This window comes from Gorilla gorilla, chromosome 19, assembly GCF_029281585.2.
Source record: "Gorilla gorilla gorilla isolate KB3781 chromosome 19, NHGRI_mGorGor1-v2.1_pri, whole genome shotgun sequence".
NCBI lineage: Eukaryota > Metazoa > Chordata > Mammalia > Primates > Hominidae > Gorilla > Gorilla gorilla.
This window is the reverse complement of record NC_073243.2, coordinates 18475544-18496766: the sequence shown is the minus strand read 5'-3', so window position 1 is coordinate 18496766 and position 21223 is coordinate 18475544. Positions and strand designations below refer to the sequence as shown.

Here is a 21223-nt window from a genome sequence, read left to right as displayed (position 1 = left end):
TACAGTAAACACTTTGTCATATTTACTTCGGGTCTAATTTCTTATTTAACAGAAATAGGACAGGGTAGATCGAAATTAATAGTGCTTTAGAAAGCCAAAAAAACAAGTTTTTTTTTCTGTAACTGTTATTATGAAAATGCCAGTGAGCCAGATTTGCCCTCACGCCTCTTGGGGTGCAGCCCTCCATCTGAGCCCCCTTTTCAGGGCGCCCTTGACCTCTCTGTGGCGAAGGCTGTTGATGAAAGGGTTCAAGGTCGGCGTGATGACAGCGTAGACCACGCTGGCCAGGCGGTCGTAGCGGGCTGAGTAGGCAGACGACGGCCGGAAATACACGGAGAGGACAGAGCCAAAGAAAAGCGCCACCGCCACTAGGTGGGCCCCGCAGGTGGAGAAGGCGCGGCGCCGGCCGCCGGCCGATGCGCGCGTAGGAAAAGGAACACGAGGAGCAGCGGGGCCAACACCACGGCCAGGCCCTCGGAGAAGATGGCCGTCTTCGCGGCGGACGTGTCCGAGGTCGCCAAGCTCAGCATCACCGTCATGTCGCAAAAGAAGTGGCGCACGGGGGTGGGGTAGGGGTAGGAGAGCGCGGAGAGGAGCAGCGTGTGCAGCAGCGAGTGCAGGTGCTCCACGGCCCACGACGCACGCACCAGCGCGGCGCAGCGCCATGGCGTCACCAGCGCGCCGTAGCGCAAGGGCCGGCACACCGCCGTCGCGCGGTCGTAGGACATGGCCGCCAGGAGGTAGCTCTCGGTGATGCCCAGAGCCACGAAGAAGTACATCTGGGCAAAGCACGCCTGGAAGGATATGGCCTGGCCCGGGTGGAGCAGGCCGGCCAGCAGCCTGGGGACCGTGACGGTGGTAAAGCAGACGTCTACGAGGCTCAGGTGACCCAAGAAGTAATACGTGGGGGAGCGGAGGGCCCCGTCGGATCTCACCAGCGCCACCATGCTCAGGTTGCTCAGGGCGTTGAGCAGATAGATGCCAAGGCAGAGCAGGAACAGCAGCGGGTGGGCGTCTGTTCCGTCCACCAGGCCGAGGAGGAGGAACACGGGGGCAGATGTGAGGTTGGTCGGAGCCATGGAGTGGACTGACAGGTGGGAATGCCGAGGGGAGGGAGGAGGCAGCCGGCCGAAATTCTAGAACTCCGAGTAGACTTCCTGCATGTTGAGGTTCCAGATATACATTTTAATATATGTTTATAAATATATAAATTTCTACTTGCTAAATGGATTGAAAATCACGTTGCTCATCCAATCATCTTAATTTTATGAAGAAACGGAATCTCAGAAGAGTGTTCTAGCATAGTGGGTAACTCTCAAACTTTGGTGTAGGTCAGACCTGCTTTGAATCCTGGCTCTGCCACAAAAGTGTTGAGACCTTTCTGAGCCTCAGTTTCTTCTTCTTTAATGAGGAAAATATTAGTGGCTACCCATAGAATTGGTTGTTGGATACAGTGAATAAGTTTAAAATACTTCGCACAGTGCCTGGCATATAATAAGCACTCAAAACTCCTCTATCATCTATCTATCCAAACTCCTCTATCTGTCTATCTATCTATCTATCCTCCTCTATCATCTATCCATCTATCTCTACTATCTATGTGATCTATCTATCATCTATGTAATCTATCTAACATCTATTTACTTAATCATCATTATTTGTTTAAACAATTAGGAGCAGAATTCGGACCCAGGCCATTTTAGTACCAGTCTAAATTTCTTCATAAAGCACCTTACTGCATTTACCATTCATTTGTTAACTGCACATTATATGGTTCTTCAGGAATTGACAAGATTTATTTATTTATTTATTTATTTATTTATTTATTTATTTATTTATTTATTTTGAGACGGAGTTTCACTCTTGTTGCCCAGGCTGGAGTTCAATGGCGTGATCTCAGCTCACTGCAACCTCTGCCTCCTGGGTTCAAGCAGTTCTCCTGCCTCAGCCTCCCGAGTAGCTGGGATTACAGGCATGCGCCACCACACCCGGCTAATTTTGTATTTTTTTAGTAGAGACTGGGTTTCTCCATGTTGGTCAGGCTGGTCTCGAACTCCCGATCTCAGGTGATCCACCCGCCTTGGCCTCCCAAAGTGCTGGGATTACAGGCGTGAGCCACTGTGCCTGGCCAGACAAGCTTTTTTTTTTTTTGGTAAAGAATCATATAGTTAATATTTTAAGCTTGTGGTCCATATGGTCTTGTTGCAACAACTCAGCTCAGAAGTTGCAGTGCAAAAGCAGCCATCAACAAAAAGTAAATGAATGGCCACAGTACTGTTCCAATAAAACTTTATTTACAAAACAGGTGGTGGTCTGGATTTGGACAATTTGCTGACCCCTGTACTAGATACTGTAGAGAGCAGGAAGATGATGAGTCTTAGCTTCTGCCCCCAAACAGTTTGACCTGCAGTAGCTTGCAGCATGTTTAATACTTTATTAATTTCATGAACCAAGCAGGAGTAAATTATTCTTCCTAGAGAAATTTGGGAAGAATTCAAAGAAGAGGAGAGACTTGAACTGGGTCTTGGTGAATGAATCAGGTTCACCAAACAGACATAATGTTGTGTGGGACAGGGAGGGCATTGCAGACTGAATGACGAGATTGTGTGGGGTTGTTGGCAGAGGAGGCATGGAGTGAAGAGAGTGAAACATCCACACATGACACTGGGAAAGGCTTGTCCTTGCTCTGTCCTCAGTGCAGAAAATCAGCTGGAGAAAACACTTCTAAATTTCTCAGTTAACCAAGTGACTTCAGTTATCTCAGAAACAATGTACTCATTTTGTCCCCCATTTAATCTCTTCCTTAAAACACCACGTTCTTTTCTCCCATTGCTCCAAGGTTTCTAGCAGTGTTCAACCAATCTAGCACACCTACCCTGTGCCAGGAAAGCTCCAGGCTTTGGTGAAATCCTGGAGGATGGACTAAGTCAGGTCTTAGCAGGGAAGCTCCTTGCAGGAAGGAGCTACATCTCACTGTCTTGTGCAGTGATCTGTATATAATATTTATTCAATAAATATTTGTATACAATATTTATTCAATAAATATTTGTTGAATGAAGCTTTTGGAAGAGCAATGAGTGAAAACAGAGGTGAAGGGAGCGTGAAGGAGAGGGTGATGGACAAACTCCAAGGCAAACTGCTGTCACCTTCCTAAGGTAACCGGATATATAACATTTTTTATATTTTGCTGCTTCTCTGTCATTGTCACCCAGTTGCCGTCCCAGGGAAATCATCTGCTATGCCCCTTCCAACCCCACCGCTTGCCCCGGTATAGAGTAGTAGCATCAGAGAGCCAGGACCTTGGCACCCCTCCAGTCCATTCTCTTCAGTCGTAGGATTCTTCTCAACTGACTCCTAACCCTCACTCCCCAAACTCGTCTTAGGCAGGTTGTGTGCTGCAGTGAAAAGAGCACTAGCTTTAGAGCCACCTGGATTTTCATCCTGACTGGCCGTGGAAACGTGGACTCACTTCATTTCCTCTTCAGTCTCCTCATCTATAATGGGGATATTGAGGCCTCTCTTACACGGTTGATGTCAAGATTAAAGAGGTAACGCACGTACAGAAGTGTAGCAGGGAACAGATGCTAATAGATGTTAGTTCCTTTTTCCTCAGCTTCTGATGGTTTCTCTCTGTTCCCTGATGGCTTCTTGAGATAGGCCAGTCCAGCGCTGGAGGACTGTAGTTGTTTAAGTCTTTTTCTTAATCTCAGCTGAAGTCTGCTTTCCTGTAACTTCTACAAATGATTCCAATTTTGGCCTCAGAGCTACACATGCCAAGCCTGCTTTCTCTGCAGCCTTTCACATAGTGGCCAAAGGAACCTATTCCACTATTCTTTTCTTCAACCCAAACACCCCTCGTACCTTAGATCTTTTCTTATAGAGCCATATTTTTAGGTCCTTTTCCATTCTGGTCACTCTCTGCTTTGTCCATGTTAACAGGAGTTGGACACAATGCTCTAGCCGTATGATGGCTCAGCCATACAATTCATGCCCCTTTATTGAGTGCCTTTATTGGGTCCGGCGTTGTGCTGGGTTCCGGGGCTCTAAAGAAAGGCCAGTCGTTGTACTTGACCTCCAGCTAGGCACAATGTAATAAGCACTACACTCACTGCCTGAACAAAGTGGGGGTGGTTTCCTCTGCTAGACGATTTGGAGAAGATTCCAAAGAATAAGTGGAATTCGAGCTGATTTTGGAAGAATGAGTAGGAGACCACCAGATATACAGATGCTTGGGAGTGGAAAGGGCATTTCAGGCAGGGGAAAGAGAATGTGAAGGTATAAGAAGATGTTTTGTGGGTTGGTTAGAGCTAAAATGTGGCCTCTTCCTCCCTAGTGCTGTAAGGCAGAGTTTGGACGTGGGGTCAGGGAGGAAAACGGGACATGAGGAAAAGAAGATAGCAGAGAAATGTTGGGTTTTCTCACCTGAAGGGCAGAATGCCAGAACTCAGTACTCTCTGCAGAGATTGTTGGCTGGTCTCCCTCCCAGCCAGAGGTACCCAGTCTTGAAGGCAAATGTGTTGTCATCCATCTCAGCCCAGAGACTTCAGTGGGTTTCCTGTGGGCTGAGACAGAAGCTGTATATAGAGAGAACGCCACAGCTGTAAGGGCCCTGGGAATTCCTGAGCCATACTTTTCCCACTCTACTTTCCTGCCAGTTTCCCTCTTGCCTACTGGATGCAGGGCTGAGCTGTTTGCACTCATACAAATATCCCGTTGCCTGTTAGATATAGTGCCGGTGGCTCAGCCACACATCCAGAGCTTTCCAGCATGGCCCCCACCTTCTCACATGCCTTCCCTGTATGCTCCTCCCTACCTGAAATACTCTTCCTACCCTATCCCAGAACCCTGCCCAGCTCCACTCCTCCAGGAAACCCCACCTCCTTTCTTGACTCCCCAGCCCACACGAACACCTCACTCCTGTTTCTTGTACCTGTCATTGGGAACTTGGCCCTTATTTGCTCGTATAAAGTGAGGATTTCTTTTTTGTTTTTTGTTTTGTTTTTGTTTTTTCTGTAATGCTGATCTTCCCTGCTAGATGATGAGCCTTCTGAAGACAAATGTTTGTCTTTCCTTATCTGACCTCAGGCTCGGCACAAGGTTTTGTCCTAACTTTCCTGGCAAAGTCAGGGAAGACTCCACAGAAGAGGTGGCATTTGAGCAGGGCGAGCTTGAAGGACAAGGCATTCAGTGGACACATAGGAGTAGGAGAGAATTCTAGAAAGAATTCCTTTCCACGTACAAAGGAAATACAAGAGAAACTCCAGGAAGCTTCTTAACCTCTTTGAGCTTCATTTTTTTCTCTCCAAAAGTAGGATAAAAATACCATCCTCACAGTTTGCTTATAAACACTTTGCAAATAGTAGGTGCTTCATAAATGTCAGTTTCCTTCCCCATCTCCTGACGACTTCAGGCGATGGGGAGACATGATGACTGAGTTTGTGTCAGCTCCTGTTGAAACACGTGGCACAGGGCTGGGCTCCCTGGATGCTGAGCTGCTGTTGTGGACACATAGCCCTTTCCTCAGGCCCAGGTCAGGCAGGTGTCTGCTTTGAATTGGGCAGGAAGGATTGATTATTTAAGGTCGCAAAATGAGGCAGGGATGCTTAGGATCTAGAATTAAAAAAAAAAAAAAACCCTATGTTTGAGGCAGCTCACTGCCTTCAACTCCATGCTAAAATGGTCACTTTTGGAGCACATATTCAGATGCCCCAAGACACGGAAGTGCACAGGGATACACGCTTGCACACAGACACACACGGATGTATCCCGATATGTCCAGGCACACAGACATGCCAGAGACACGCACACCCACCGGGACAGGAATATATGAATATATGGGCACATACAAACACTCAGTCCCTTACACACAGACGTAGACACCTACAGAGATCCATGCACTAGAGAAAAACATAAATCATATATGCCACATATACATGCAACACCCAACAAAGATGCCCTGCCCCCAAACAAATGCCAGACATAAAACCTCAATAGATGCTCCCAGACACACTGAGGCACACACGTGAATCTTACACGCAAACATCCACATACCGGTTCCCTCCTTCCTCTCGCTCCCTCTTGCCTCAAGTCCGCCTGCCTCAACAGAGTGGAGAGTGGGCGGTGGTAAACAGGGAAACCATCAGTGGCCCCCACACTCTCAGGCCTGGGGGTTTCTATCCAATTCCTTAAATCCAGTCTCTCCCTGGCCAGCCCAGATTCTTCTCTTGATGATGTGCCCAGTAACTTTCTCTTCAACCACAGTCTTAGTCCTGGATGAGCCCTTTCTATTCCAAGGATCTCTTCTCCTCCTCTACTTCCTTCTGCCAACTTCTTACTCATTTGTCTTCAATAATGTATTCAAACATCTTAACTGTTGTATCTACTCCATGCCAGGCAGGTACTTGAGCACCGGTGGGGGAGGCATTCAGAGATGAGCAAGACAAAGTCAAAGAACTCACCATTCTATCCTGGTGTCAGGCAACTGGCAATGATTCCTAGATATCATTCCACCCAACACCCATGTCATAGACAGGGAAAGCAGCACTTGGAGAACTGTGTCTGCAGTCGCTCAGTGATCAGGGGATCAGTCAGAGTCCAGATCCTGGGCTCCGAACCCACCTATGGTTCATCCACTTCCCTGTGCTGCGTGCCACACGTTGGCAGGTCGTTCTCATGTATTGCTCTCCCTCAGACACTTGATTTACTCCCCTTCCCTTTCTGCCATGATTCTTCTGCTTCCTCCCAGCAAGTCTGCAAGCATTAACGAGCTCTGCCCTCCACAGCTCACCCACAGAGGCTAATCTGCTTCAGGCAAAGGGGGAGTTACAGCAGGTGCACCCTGGAGAGGAAGATTGGCCTCAGCAGCCAAAGGCAGGAGGAGTGGCCTGCAGGCTGGGAGGAGAGGGGCCACCCACTAATTGATTAGCCTGGAAATTCTGTGGAGAGTTATGGTGGCCTCTGAAACCACTGGCCCCTTGAGGACTCCTGAGTCCTCAGCTAGCGCAGCCTCCCCTCCCCTCTTGTGCTAGAGAACTGAGTAGGAGAGGGGGCATCAAGGTGTGTGGGAACCCAGAACTGAAGTAGATGCCTTTCAGTGTGGTGACTGGCCATGCTGGTCTTCTGTGCTCAGAGGATGATGCTATCACTCCCCTGCCCCTTCTATGCAGGATGTCATGTGAGGGATGGGGTGTGTTAGTGACCCTGGCCTCTTCTTCCTGGTTTTTCCCACCCTGAGCTACAACCATCACCCCTAAAGCTGCGACCTCACCATGTGATTCCTCTGCTCAGGGAAGAGCTCTTCCTCCTAATTCCACTGTGAGCAGTGAAGTGGAGCTGCGGGTGCCCTTCCCTGAGCTCCAGGCCTGCCTCAGCCTCTGAGGTCCCACCTCACCCAGAACCTGGGGGAGGAGAGGAAGGGCTGGAACTGCCAGCAGATTTGCTCCAGGACAGTAGGTTCAGGGATCGTGGCAGCCGAGCCTCACACCCCATGTGGAGCTGCTCTTTGTGGACTTCAGGGTTGGTGCTCTCTGTTACTCCTTTGCTCAGGTTGGAGTTGTGGGGATCTCAGCCTTGTCCAGCTGGTGTCAGAGCAAAATGACTTCTGTTCCTTGTTCTGAAGCCTTTTGACTGTCGTGTCCTCATTGGCCTCAGCAAAGTAGCCCTCCTGGATCTGGAGGGGCCAACCTAACTTCCCAGGCTGGACCAATTTCTCCTGAGGACAGTCTCGTTCTTTCATCTTTCCTTTCTCCACCTGGGCCATATGCCTTTTAGTTCTTGTGGAACTGATAGTCACGTCCCATGGAATGAACTTCTCCAGCTTGACTATTCATTTACTTGATAACATTTACTCAGCATATGGGGTCCCAGCCTTGTTGATCTCTGAGGAGTGTCAGAGAAGTTGTGGAATGAGTGAGATATTCAAGTCCCCACTAGCTTTTGACCCTAGGTGAGGCATTTCTCCCCTGTGAGTCTCAGCTTTCTCCCTGGTAAATTGAGAGGAGTAAACTGATGATTCTTTCATGTTTGAGGGCATAAAGTTTTGAGGATGCACATTTCATAGTTAACAGGTTGCGGGGAGAAGACTTGGGCACAGCAAGTTACAGTGCTTGGCAATAAGTGCCCTAGGTGCTGAAATGAAACTGCACCTGTGGCTTGAGTGTTCAGGGAGAACTTCTGGGGGGAAGTGGTATTTAAACAAGAAGAAAAGTGGAAGGATTTGGGCATGTGGGAAGTACCTGGGAACCATAGTTTATGCAGAAGTGATAGTGGTGGCCCATCTGGAGCAGCTGCTGCGGGGATGCCAGCTGCAGCAGGGGAGGTGCGGCCAGGGCTGCGTGCTCGGTGGAGCTGGCGGGGGCCAGGAACAGGTGGGAGCCCCACCCCCTACCAAGTTGGTGAGGCAGGAGCCCCACACTCCTAGGCGCAGCTGCAGCTGCCCAGCCGTGGCTCTGGACCCAAGCATCCCTGCACTCTTAGGGGTCCAGGAAGCCCCCTGCCCCCACGGGCTTGAAAGTGCCTGCTCTGCTCTGGCCTCTCCCTACTCCTGGCACCTGCTCCAGGGCAGAGCAAAGTTGTGGCCGAGCCTGGGCATTGTTGCAACCCAGCCAGGTGTGCACACACTCAGGGGGCTGACATGCCAGCCCCCTGCTGCCTCTGCCCCCTCCAGACTTTGGACACCAAAGAGTGTGGGAGGGGAGTCTGGGGAGGGCGGTGTGAGGGCAGCTTGGCATGGGCCTGCAGATGCCTCTCAGTGTGGACAGCCTGGGTACCACAGACAGCATGTTAAAGGCAGACAGGTTCCTAGGTGGGAAGGGGCAGGTCCTGGTGAAACCCCACCTTCAAGCCAGGGATGGCCTGAAGCCTGGGGGCCAGGCTGCCGGTTCCAGGTGAAGTCAGCAGCCTGGTGTGCGAACCTCATTGATGACCATTCAGCCACTCAGATGGTGCTTTCATTTCTCCTTGTTATGTTTTCATTTCTCCTTGTTACATACCTAGGAACAGAACTGCTGGGTCAAAAGGTGGTTATATGTCTCACTTTCTTAGAAACTGATAAATAGTTTTCCAAAATGGTCACACTAGTTTACATCCCCTTTGGAATGTTTGAGAGTTCCAATTTCTCGACATTCTTGTCAACACCTGGTATTATCAATTTTTAATTTTAGCCTTTCTACTGGCCCTGTCATACTGGATTATATCATCTTTTTCTTTATCTGTATGGTCTCAGCTATCCTCAGAGTCTTCTTTTCCCCAGAGAAGTGCCTGCAGCCCTCACCTTGGTGTCATCTCCCTGGTCAATGGAACAGCTTGGTAGAGGAGACTCAGCAGCCCCTGTGCTGTACGTAGTAGTCATGGCCATGCCAAACCCATTCATCTAAAGCCCGAGGAACAAACGCCTGAAGGAGTCTTCGGGGATAAATCTCAGGGCCAAAATGGTCTCTTCCACTTACAGTCTCAGTGAGGTAGGCAAAGAATGTGGGCCCATTAAGGAAGAGAGAGAATAAAGCTAATAAAATAAGCAACAATAATAAAGATAGCAGCTACCCTTTATTGAACACCTACCAGACATTGCCTTTATTGCTTATATATTGTCATTTAATATTCCTAACAGCTTCATGAAGTAGGGCATTATTATTTTCATTTTATAAATGACCAAACTGAGGCTGAGAAATGCTAGGAAAATGGTGGTTAGGAGACGGGACTAACATGCGGCTCCCCCTTGAATGGACAGAACACCATGTGGAGACTCACATTGTGAACTTTCTCTACAAGAATCACTACAGGAAGATACAAGCAAAACCAAAAGAATTCACATACCCTTTGAAAGAAGCAGCTTGCTGCTGCAAACTCTGCAAGGCAGCTGGAAAATCTGTGAGTTTTCATTGTGTGGGAGGGAGAAAAGTCTGCCTCCAAACCCACATCCCCACTAGGGAACCTGAAAATCAGATCATGGGAGAGAAGGATTTAACCTTACCTAGAGCTGAAGCAGATTTAAGGAACCGAGCAAAATATAAAAGTAGAAGAAGCAATAGAAAGAGCCCTGTAGGCACCCCTGGTCCCCAGTCCACGCCCAGGGAAGCCATCCCTGGCCTTATCTCACAGGGATCCTTGGGAAAGGCAGCCAGCAGAATTGGGGAGGGGCCAAAGGGTGAAGGAAGCTTCTAGCTGACCTCTGTAATAAGGCAGGCAGGGAGAGGCAAGACCTGATAGCCCTGCTTGCTTTCTCAGTGGGGAGGCTGGTAGCCTGGGGGAAGATCTCAGCCCTGCTGCCTGGACATAAACTCAGTGCTATTGGTGGGGCATGATGGGAGTGAGACTGGCCTTTCTGGCTGCATGGAAGCTGGGTGACACCTGTCACTGCTGGTTTTCCCCACTTCCCTGGTGATATGTATGATGCAGCAAAGGCAGCCATATTCCCCCTGGAAACATAACTCCAGTGGTCTGAGAACCACCCCTCCATCCCCCACAGTGGCTGCAGCAAGCCCTGCCCAAGGAGAGTCTGTGCTCAGACCCACCTAACCCTGCCTTCCCGTGATGGTTTTTCTCTACCCACCCTGGTAGCCAAAGACAAAAGACATAAATGGGAGCTCTGTGGCCCCAACCATCACCTGAGAAACCCCATTATTTATCCTGGCCAATGTAGGGCAAGCTTATATGCCCCTTCTACTATCGTAGCTGGTGCTCTCTTGTAAGTGCCACCTCCTGGCTGGGGGCCAACAATCTAAAGCCATTACAGCAACTCATAAGGAACAAACCTGCTCCAAAGAAGGAGAAAACAATATCTAATTTCACTGTTTGCAACACCCTGGTCAACCAGAGATCCTGAGTTTGTCCATGTGACAGCTTAACTGCTAACATGACCAGCATTTGAGAAAACCAGTGCACTAAACCAAACTACAACCAAGCACTCCCACAGAGTCCATTTCACTCTTTGCCACCTCCACCAGAGCAGTTACTCGTATCCACTGCTGGGAGACCTGAAGACAGATCACATCACAGGACTCTTTGCAGACATTCCCCAGCACCAGCCCAGAGCCCAGTATCCCTGCTGGGTGGCTAGACCCAGAAGACAAATAACAATCACTGCAGTCTCACTCTCAGGAAGTCCCATCTCTAGGGGAAGGGGGAGAGCACCATATCAAGGGATCACCCCATGGGACAAAAGAACTTGAAGAGCAGCCCTTGAGTTCCAGATTTTTCCACTAAAACAGTCTACCCAAATGAGAAAGAACCAGAAAAGTAATTCTGGTAATATAACAAAACAAGGTTCTATAACACCCCCAAAAGATCACACTAGCTTTCCAGCAATGGACCCAAACCAAGAAGGAATTACTGGGCCAGGCACAGTGGCTCATGCCTGTAATCTCAACATTTTGGGATGCTGAGGAGGGTGGATCACTTGAGGTGAGGAGTTTGAGACCAGCCTGACCATCATGGTGAAACCCCATCTCTACTAAAAATACAAAATGAGCCAGACATGGTGGCACATGCCTGTAGTCCCAGCTACTAGGGAGGCTGAGGCAGGAGAATCACTTGAACCCAGGAGGCAAAGGTTGCAGTGAATTGAGATCGTGGCACTGCACTTAGGCCTGGGCGACTGAGTGAGACTGTCTCAAAAAGAAAAAAAAAAAAAAAGAAGAAGGCTCTGAATTGCCAGATAAAGAATTCAGAAGGTTGATTATTAAACTACTCAATGAAGTACCAGAGAAAGATGAACACCAACTTAAGGAAATTAAAAAAAATACAGGATATGAATGAAAAATTCTCTGGAGACCATTATTCTAAGTTAAGTAACTCAGGAATGGAAAACCAAACATTGTATGTTCCCACTCATAAGTGGGAGCTAAGCTATGAAGATGCAAAGGCATAAGAATGATACAATGGACTTTGGGGACTTGGGGGAAAGGGTGGGAGGGGAGTGAGGGATAAAAGACTACAAATTGGGTACAGTGTATACTGTTTGAGTGATGAGTGCACCACAATCTCAGAAATCACCACTAAAGAACTTATTCGTGAGATGAAACATCACCTGTTCCCAAATAACCTGTGGAGCTAAAAAATAAAAATAAATAAAATAAAATCTTGAAGGACCATGGGGGAAAAAGTCTCCAGAGAAATAGAAACTGTAAAGAAAAGATAATCACAATTTCTGGAAATGAAAGACACACTTAAAGAAATGCAAAATACATTGGAAAGTTTCAACAATAGAATCAAACAGGTGGAAGAAAGAATGTCAGAGCTCAAAGACATGGCTTTCAAATTAACACAATCTGACAAAGACAAAGAAAAAAGAAAAATGAATAAAGCCTCCAATAAATTTGGGATTGTGTTAAACAACCAAACATAAGAATAATTGGTGTTCCTGAGAAAGAACTGAAATCTAAAAGTTTGGAAAACTTACTCAAGCGAATAATTGAGGAAACCTCCCCTGGTCTTACTAGACATCTAGACGACCAAATACAAGAAGCTCAAAGAAACCCTGGAAATTCATTGCGAAAAGATCATCACCTGGGCAGATAGTCATCAGGTTATCTAAAGTTAAGGTGAAGGAACAAATCTTAAGAGCTGTGAGGCAAAGGCATCAGGTAAACTATAAAGGAAAACCTATCAGATTAACAGCAGATTTCTCAACAGAAGCCCTACAAGCCAGAAGGGATTGGGGTTCTACTTTTAGCCTCCTTGAACAAAATTATCAGCCAAGAATTTTGTATCCAGCAAAACTAAACTTCTTGAACAAAGGGGAGATAAAGTCTTTCTCAGACTGACAAATGTTAAGAGAATTTGTCACTACCAAACAAGCACTACAAGAAATGCTAGAAGGAGTTCTGGATCTGGTAATAAAACTTTGTAATACAGCAAACTGGAACCTCCTTAAAGCATAAATTTCACAGGGCCTATAAGACAATAACACAATAAAAAAGAAACCCAAGGAATTCAGGGAACAATGAGCATGATGAACAGAACAGTACCTCACATCTCAGTATTAACATTGAATGTAAATGGCCTAAGTGCTCCAGTTAAAAGATGCAGAATGGAAGAATGAATAAAAATCCACCAAAAAAGTATCTTCTGTCTTCAAGAGGCTCACCTAATGCATAAGGACTCATGGAAACTTAAGGTAAAGGGGTGGAAAAAAATATTCCATGCAAATGGAAACCAAAAGCAAGCAGGAGTAGCTATTTTTATATTAGACAGAACAGACTTTAAAGCAACAGCAGTTAAAAAAGACAAAGAGAGACATTATATAATGATAAAAAGGATTAGTCCAACAGGAAAATATCACAATTCTAACTATATATGTACCTAACACTGGAGCTCCCAAATGTATAAAACAATTACTACTAGAACTAAGAAATGAGATAGATGGCAATACAGTAATAGTAGGGGACTTCAATACTCTACTGACAGCACTAGACAGGTCGTCAAGACAGTCAACAAAGAAACAATGGACTTAAACTATAACCTAGAGCAACTGGACTTAACAGATATTTACAGAACATTCTACCTAACAACTGCAGAATATACATTCTTTTCATCAGCACATAGAACATTCTCCAAGATCGACCACATGATAGGCCACAAAACAAGTCTCAATAAGTTTAAGAAAATGGAAACTATATCAAGTACCCTCTTAGACCACAGTGGAATAAAATTGGAAATTAACTCCAAAAGGAACCCTCAAAACTATACACACGCATGGAAATTATATAAGCTGCTTCTGCATGTTATTTGAGTAAAATCATGATGAAAATTTAAAAAATTATTTCAACTGAATAAGAGTGACACAACCTATGAAAGCTTCTGGGATGTAGCAAAAGTAGTGCTAAGAGGAAAGTTCATAGCATTATATGCCTACATCAAAAAGTCTGAAAGAACAAATAGACCATCTAAGTTCACACCTTAAGGAACTAGAGACACAAGAACAAACGAAACCCAAACTCAGCAGAAGAAAAGAAATAACAAAGATCAGAGCAGAATTAAATCCGAACAAAAAATACAAAAGATAAATGAAACAAAAAGCTGGTTCTTTGACAAGATAAAGAAATTGATAGACCATTAGTGAGATTAACCAAGAAAAGAAGAGAGAAAATGCAGATAAGCTCAATTAGAAACAAAATGGGAGATATTACAACTGATACCACAGAAATACAAAAGATCATTCAAGGCTACTGTGAACACCTTTATGCACACAAACTAGAAAACCTGGAGGAGATGGAGACATTCTGGAAATATACAACCCTCTTAGATTAAACCAGGAAGAAATAGAAACTGAACAGACCAAAAACAAGTAGCAAGATTGAAACAGTAATTAAAAAAATGCCAACAACACAAAAAAGTCCAGGACCAGATGGTTTCACAGCTGAGTTCTATCAGACATCCAAAGAAGAATTGGGCTGGGCACTGTGGCTCACACCTGTAATCTCAGCACTTTGGGAGGCCAAGATGGGCAGATCACTGAGCTCATGAGTTCGAGACCAGCCTGGGCAACATGACGAAACTCATCATCTACAAAAAATACAAAAATTAGCCATGTGTGGTGGCATGTGCCTGTAGTCCCAGCTACTCGGGAGGCTAAGGTGGGAGGATAGCTTGGACCTGTGAAGCAGAGGTTGCAGTGAGCTGAGATTATGCCACTGCACTCCAGCCTGGGTGATAGAGCCAGAGCTTGTCTCAAAAAAAAAAAAAAGTACCCATCCAACAGAAACTATTCAAAAAGATAAAGAAGAAATCTTCCCTAAATCATTCTGTGAAGCCAGGATTACCCTAATACTAAAATCAGGAAAGGACATAACAAAAAAAGAAAATTACAGACCAATATCTTAGATGAACTTAGATGCAAAAATCCTCAACAAAATACTAGCTAACTGAATCCAACAGCATATCAAAAAGATAATATACGAAGATCAAGTGGGTTTCATACCAGGGATGCAAGGATGGTTTAACATACATAAGTCAATAAATGAATACACCATGTAAACAATTAAAAACAAATCTTATGATCATCTCAATAGATGCAGAAAAAGCATTTGACAAAATCCAGCATCCTTTTATGATTAAAACCCTCAGGAAAATTAGCATAGAAGGGACATGGCTTAAGGTAATAAAACCCGTCTATCACAAACCCACAGCCAACATTATACTGAACGGGAAAAGTTGAAAGCCTTCCCCCCGAGAACTGGAACAAGACAAGGATGCCCACTTTCACCACTTCTATTCAACATAGTACTGAAAGTCCTAGCCAGAGCAATCAGACAAGAGAAAGAAATAAAGGGCATCTGAATTGGTAAAGAGGAAGTCAAGCTGTCGCTGTTCACTGAAGATCTTATTGTATAACTAGAAAACCCTAAAGACTCATCCAAAAAGCTCTTAGATCTGATAAATGAATTAAGTAAACTTTGAGGATACATAATCAATGTCCACAAATCAGTAGCACTGCTATACACCAGCAGCAAGCAAGCTGAGAATCAAATCAAGAACTCAACCACTTTTACAACTGCTACAAAAAATATATGTATACTTAGAAATATAGCTAACCAAGGAGATGAAAGATCTCTACAAGGAAAACTACAAAACACTGCTGAAAGAAATACAGATGACACAAAGAAACGGAAACATATCCCATGCTCATGAATGGGTAGAATCAATATTGTGAAAATGACCATACCACTAAAAGCAATCTACAAATTCATTGCAATGCTCACCAAAGTATCATCATTATTCTTCACAGAACTAGAAAAGACAATCCTAAAATTCAAAAGGAACCTAAAAAAGAGCCTGCATAGCCAAAGCAAGACTAAGCAAAAAGAACAAATCTGGAGGTATCACGTTACCCAACTTCTAACTATACTACAAGGCTATAGTTTCCAAAACAACATGGTACTGATATAAAAACAGACACATAGACCAATGGAACATAAAAGAGAACCCAGAAATAAGCTCAAATATTTACACCCAACTGATCTTCAACAAAGCAACGAAAAGCTAAAAGTGGGGAAAGGACACCCTATTCAACAAATGGTGCTGGCATAATTGGCAAGCTACACGTAGAAGAATGAAACTGGATCCTCATCTCTCACTTAATACAAAAATCTACTCAAGATGGATCAAAGATTTACATCTAAGATTTGAAACCATAAAAATTCCAGAAGATAACATTGGAAAAACTCTTCTAGACATTGGCTTAGGGAAAGAATTTATGACCAAGAACCCAAAAGCAAATACAATAAAAACAAAGATAAATAGATGGTACTTAAACTAAAAAGCTTATGCACCAGGAAAGAAATAATCAGCAGAGTAAACAGACAACCCACAGAGTGGGAGAAAATCTTCACAAACTATGCATCTGATAAAGCACTAATATCCAGAATCTATAAGGAACTCAAACAAATCAGCAAGAAAAAAACAATTCCATCAAAAAGTGGGTTAAGGGCATGAATAGACAATTCTCAAAAGATATACAAATGGTCAGCAAACATAGGAAAAAATGCTCAACATCACTAATTATCAGGGAAATGCATATCAAAACCACAATGAAATACCAGCTTACTCCTGCTAGAATGGCCATAATTTAAAAACTCAAAAAATAATAGATACTGGTATGGATGTGGTGAAAAGGGAACACTGTTGGTGGGAGTGTAAACTGGTACAACCACTATGGAAAACAGTATGGAGATTCCTTAAAGAGCTAAAAGTAGAACTGCCATTTGAACCAGCAGTCCCACTACTGGGTATCTACCCAGAGGAAAAGAAGTCATTATGTGAAAAAGATACTTGCACATGCATGTTTATAGCAGCACAATTCACAATTGCAAAAATATGGAACCAATCTAAGTGCCTATCAACCAACAGGTGGATAAAGAAAATGTGTCTATATATATATATATAGACAAGAATCAATATATAGACAATATTGATTCTACCCATTCATGAGCATGGGATATGTTTCCGTTTCTTTGTGTCATCTATATTTCTTTCAGCAGTGTTTTGTAGTTTTCCTTGTAGAGATCTTTCATCTCCTTGGTTAGCTATATTTCTAAGTATACATATATTTTTTGTAGCAGTTGTAAAAGTGGTTGAGTTCTTGATTTGATTCTCAGCTTGGTTGCTGCTGGTGTATAGCAGTGCTACTGATTTGTGGACATTGATTATGTATCCTCAAAGTTTACTTAATTCATTTATCAGATCTAGGAGCTTTTTGGATGAGTCTTTAGGGTTTTCTAGTTATACAGTAAGATCTTCAGTGAACAGCGACAGCTTGACTTCCTCTTTACCAATTCAGATGCCCTTTATTTCTTTCTCTTGTCTGATTGCTCTGCCACACACACACACATATACATATACACCATGGAATACTACTCAGCCATAAAAAAGAATGAAATAATGGCGTTTGCAGCAACCTGGATGGAGTTGGAGAGCATTATTCTAAGTGAAGTAACTCAGGAGTGGAAAACCAAACATCGTATGTTCTCACTCATAAGTGGGAGCTAAGCTATGAGGACGCAAAAGCGTAAGAATGATATAATGAACTCTGGGGACGTGGGAGGGGTATGAGGGATAAAAGATTACACATTGGGTACAGTGTACACTGCTTGGTGACGGGTGGACCAAAATGTCGCAAATCACTACTGAATAACTTCTCCATGTAACAAAAAACCACCTTTTCTTCCCCAAAATCTATTGAAATAAAAACAACTGAGTCTGAGCTATAAATTGCCAAAAGTCACAGAACTTGTAAATGGAAGATCCAGATCGAGTCTGAAGGTGTGGCCCTGATAGGTCATTGCTTCCCAAACTCTATTCTGTGAGCCAGTGGGACTGGCATTCATATTTCCTAGAGCGTTATCAATTATCTGGATAGTGGAAGAATCATGTGGCCCACTGATGTTCAGGACCAGTTGCAGAGGCTGATTAGCCCACACCAGTCTCAAGGTAATCTCACTCCCTTGGCTTACAATTTGTCTCAGGGCCAGCATATGACCTGCTTCTGGCTAATGAGATGACAAGGAACATTGGCTGGGAGGGATTCCATTGGCAATGAAAGCACAAACACTGTATGCCTCTGGAGGAGTTTACTGGAGAAGAGATTGTCCACAATGGTTCTGCTGAGCTGGCTGCTCTGTTTCACCTGGAATTTCCCTCAGTACAGCACAGAGTACAAAGCCCAGAACACTGACCAGTTTACATTTTCTCACAGACTCAAGAATATCTGCCATGAATGTTTTAGAGCATCTGTGTGTGTGTGAAAAACTGAGATGAAACAAATTGGAAAATCATAAATCTCCATAATAGAGGTAAGGTAGAGAGAGTATCGGATGTTCTTGGGGTTGTTAATCATACTTGTGTTTTTTCTGTTGCTGTTGCCCAGTGAAGCTTTTCACAAGAAACTGTAACAATTTTTAAAAACTCTTTGTGATTTCCAAGCTTTTGTGGCATCCAGGAACTGTGGTATGATAAATGACAAGCTGAATTTTCTGAAATATTTTCAGCCTGTGAGAGATTTCTCATTTTAAACTTGCAACTAAAGATTTTCTGTTTCCCCAACATTTTTGCATCAAGCTAAAGGGTCAGTTCCCATGGCAGGGTCCCTGAGATTCTGGGATTAGCTAGGATGGGGCAGGTAGCTGGAACAACACATATTAATATGAAAATGAGAATATCAGTATAATGGCCACTCTATGTCCATTCTTCAACGTATAAATCTGCTATTATTTCCTTTTGGGGAACTACTTCACTCCTACATGATCATCGTTTGGACAGTGAATCCAGTTGCTTTCCCTTTGTACATGTTAACTTGAAGAGATGGTTGAATAATCCTTCCATCAGACGTTTTCCGCTAACTAGTCCCTGGTATTTTGACTCTTGAGTGAAAATACACAGGACTGAAGAAAGACTAGACATCATTCATTCTAGCAGTGGTGCCCAGGAGAGACATTCAAGGACTTCCTATTCTCAAGAACCTCTGTGGCTTCCTGAGTCCTGTGTGTTCAAAGCTGGCTCTTCAATCTTCCCTTTGATGCTGTGATCTTCCTTCCCCAGGCATTTCCAAAAATTTTTCCTTTTTGCATAAGCAAGCTAGTTGATTTCTGTTGCATGCAATTAAAGAAATGATGGCAAAGACACGTTGTATTTTTCAGCTTCCTCTGCAGTTAGGTTGAGGCTGTGAATACAAGTGTTGTGTGTTACTTTTGGTCTGACTCAGCTAGGACCCCATGCAGCTCCTCCATCCCTCCTTCCCTGCTGCAGTAACCTCAAGGTGTTGGGTTCCAAGTTCAAGACGGTGGAGCCTCTGTCAGTGTGGGTCCTTGACATGTGGGTATAGATCACTGTGACCATATGAGCACATGGCATGATTGAGAGACAAGCTGTGTTGTGTTAATCCACTGAGATTATGAAGTTAAGTTGTTACCTCAGCATAGCCTGCATTATCCTGGCTGAAACAGAGCACTGATTGTAAGGGGCAAAAGGTGACAAACTCAGTGCTGTGGCTTCTGACACACATCCACTCATGAGACCATTTGTCTTTGCCTCAGTTTCTTTATTTCCTCAAACAACAACAAAAAGTAGTTTCCCCTGGAAGTCCTGGGTCACCAGATCAGATTATTTTTTCCTAATTTACTTCTGAGTTTTATGTTTATCTCTGTTGTATGCTTTGTGTAAGATCCCATCAATCTTATTTTCTGGTATACCCCCACGTACCTAAGATAGAGTCGGGAACTATGAATTTTTGTAGAGTGAATTGTTTTCCAGACTTCTCAAGGTGTTATAATACTTTCATTCAGTGGCCTGGTGAACTGTAGTGACACCATTTGGAGTTTGTTATGATCAAAGGAGCCATTGTCTTACTCAGCTCAGGGTTTGCTCTGGTCATCATTAGACCATTTCTTAGTTCTCATTGTTGCTGCTAACTTAAAAAAAAGCATTTTCTATGTGTAATAATGGAATTATAATAGAATAATGTAACAGTGACCTGTAATTAATTGCTTTTTTTTACCTTAGTGCTTATATGTTCTGCTTATTGCTAAGTATTTAAAATGCACATATAATTTCCCCACTGATGGGCACTTTAGTTGATTCCATATCTTGGCTACTGTGAATAATGCTACAATGAACATGGGAGTGTAGACATCACTTCGACATGGTGATTTCACTTCCTTTGGCTATATACCCAGGAGTGAGATTGCTGGATCATATGGTAATTCTGGTTTTTTATTTCTGTTCCAAAATGGCTGTACTGGTTTATATTTCTACCAATAGCATACAAGGGTTCCTTTTTCTCCATATCCTTGCCAATGCTTGTCATCTTTTAACTTTTTGATAATAGCCATTCTAACATGAGTAAGGTGATATCTCACTGTGAACTCACTACAGTAGAGAGTTGAATGGTGGTGACCAGAGGCTGGGTGAGACATGGACAGGGATGGGGGGCATTGGTCAAAAGGTACAAAATTTCAGTTAGACAGGAGGAATAAGTTCTGGCAATCCATTGACCAGCATGGACCATAATTAATAATAGCATATTGTATGTTTCAAAATAGCTAAAAGAGAATTTTAAATGTTTTCATCACAAAGAAATGATAAATATTGGAAGTGAGATATGCTAACTAGCCTGATTTGATCATTCCATAATGTATACATGTATCAAAACATCATATTATACCCCATAAATAGATAGAATTATTATCTGTCAATTAAAGATACAATAAAACTTATAATAAAATATACATGTTAGGCTATCTGCTTCCTCTGTCACAATAATTTCAGGACCTTAGCTTTTAAAATTACTGATTCTAACACTTTGTCTGTAAATTCTTTTGTTTTCTACACATACGTTTATATCATTTATAAGTTATTTTTTAAAAGCTTGTGATATGGTTTGGCTTTGTGTCCCCACCCAAATCTCATGTCGAATTGGAGGAGAGGCCTGGTGGGAGGTGATTGGATCATGGGAGCAGATTTTCCCCTTGCTGTTCTCATGATATTGAGTGAGTTCTCATGAGATCTGATGGTTTAAAAATGTGTAGCACTTCCTCCTTCACTCTCTCTCTTTCTCCTGTCACCATGTTAAGAAGGTGCTTGTTTCTGCTTCACTTTCTGTCATGATTGTAAGTTTCCTAAGGCCTCCCAGTCATGCTGTTTGCTAAGCCTGCAGAACTATGAGTCAACTAAACCTCTTCATAAATTACCCAGTCTCAGGTAGTTCTTTATAGCAGTGTGAAAATGAACTAAT

At 43.8% G+C, this 21223-nt stretch overlaps 2 protein-coding genes across 2 annotated transcripts in view; one reads left to right on the top strand and one right to left on the bottom strand.

The window, feature by feature from the left end:
- Positions 1-1079, bottom strand: OR1R1 (olfactory receptor family 1 subfamily R member 1). The gene is given in 2 exon segments (XM_055367152.2): positions 1-416; positions 419-1079. Coding segments are annotated over 2 exon segments (918 nt in total). The 3' UTR covers positions 1-159.
- Positions 702-21223, top strand: part of LOC101144819 (olfactory receptor 3A1-like) — a 103554-nt gene continuing 83032 nt past the window's right edge. The window contains 1 exon segment of the mRNA XM_004058272.5: positions 702-884. The gene's annotated coding sequence lies outside the window, so the exon portion shown is untranslated.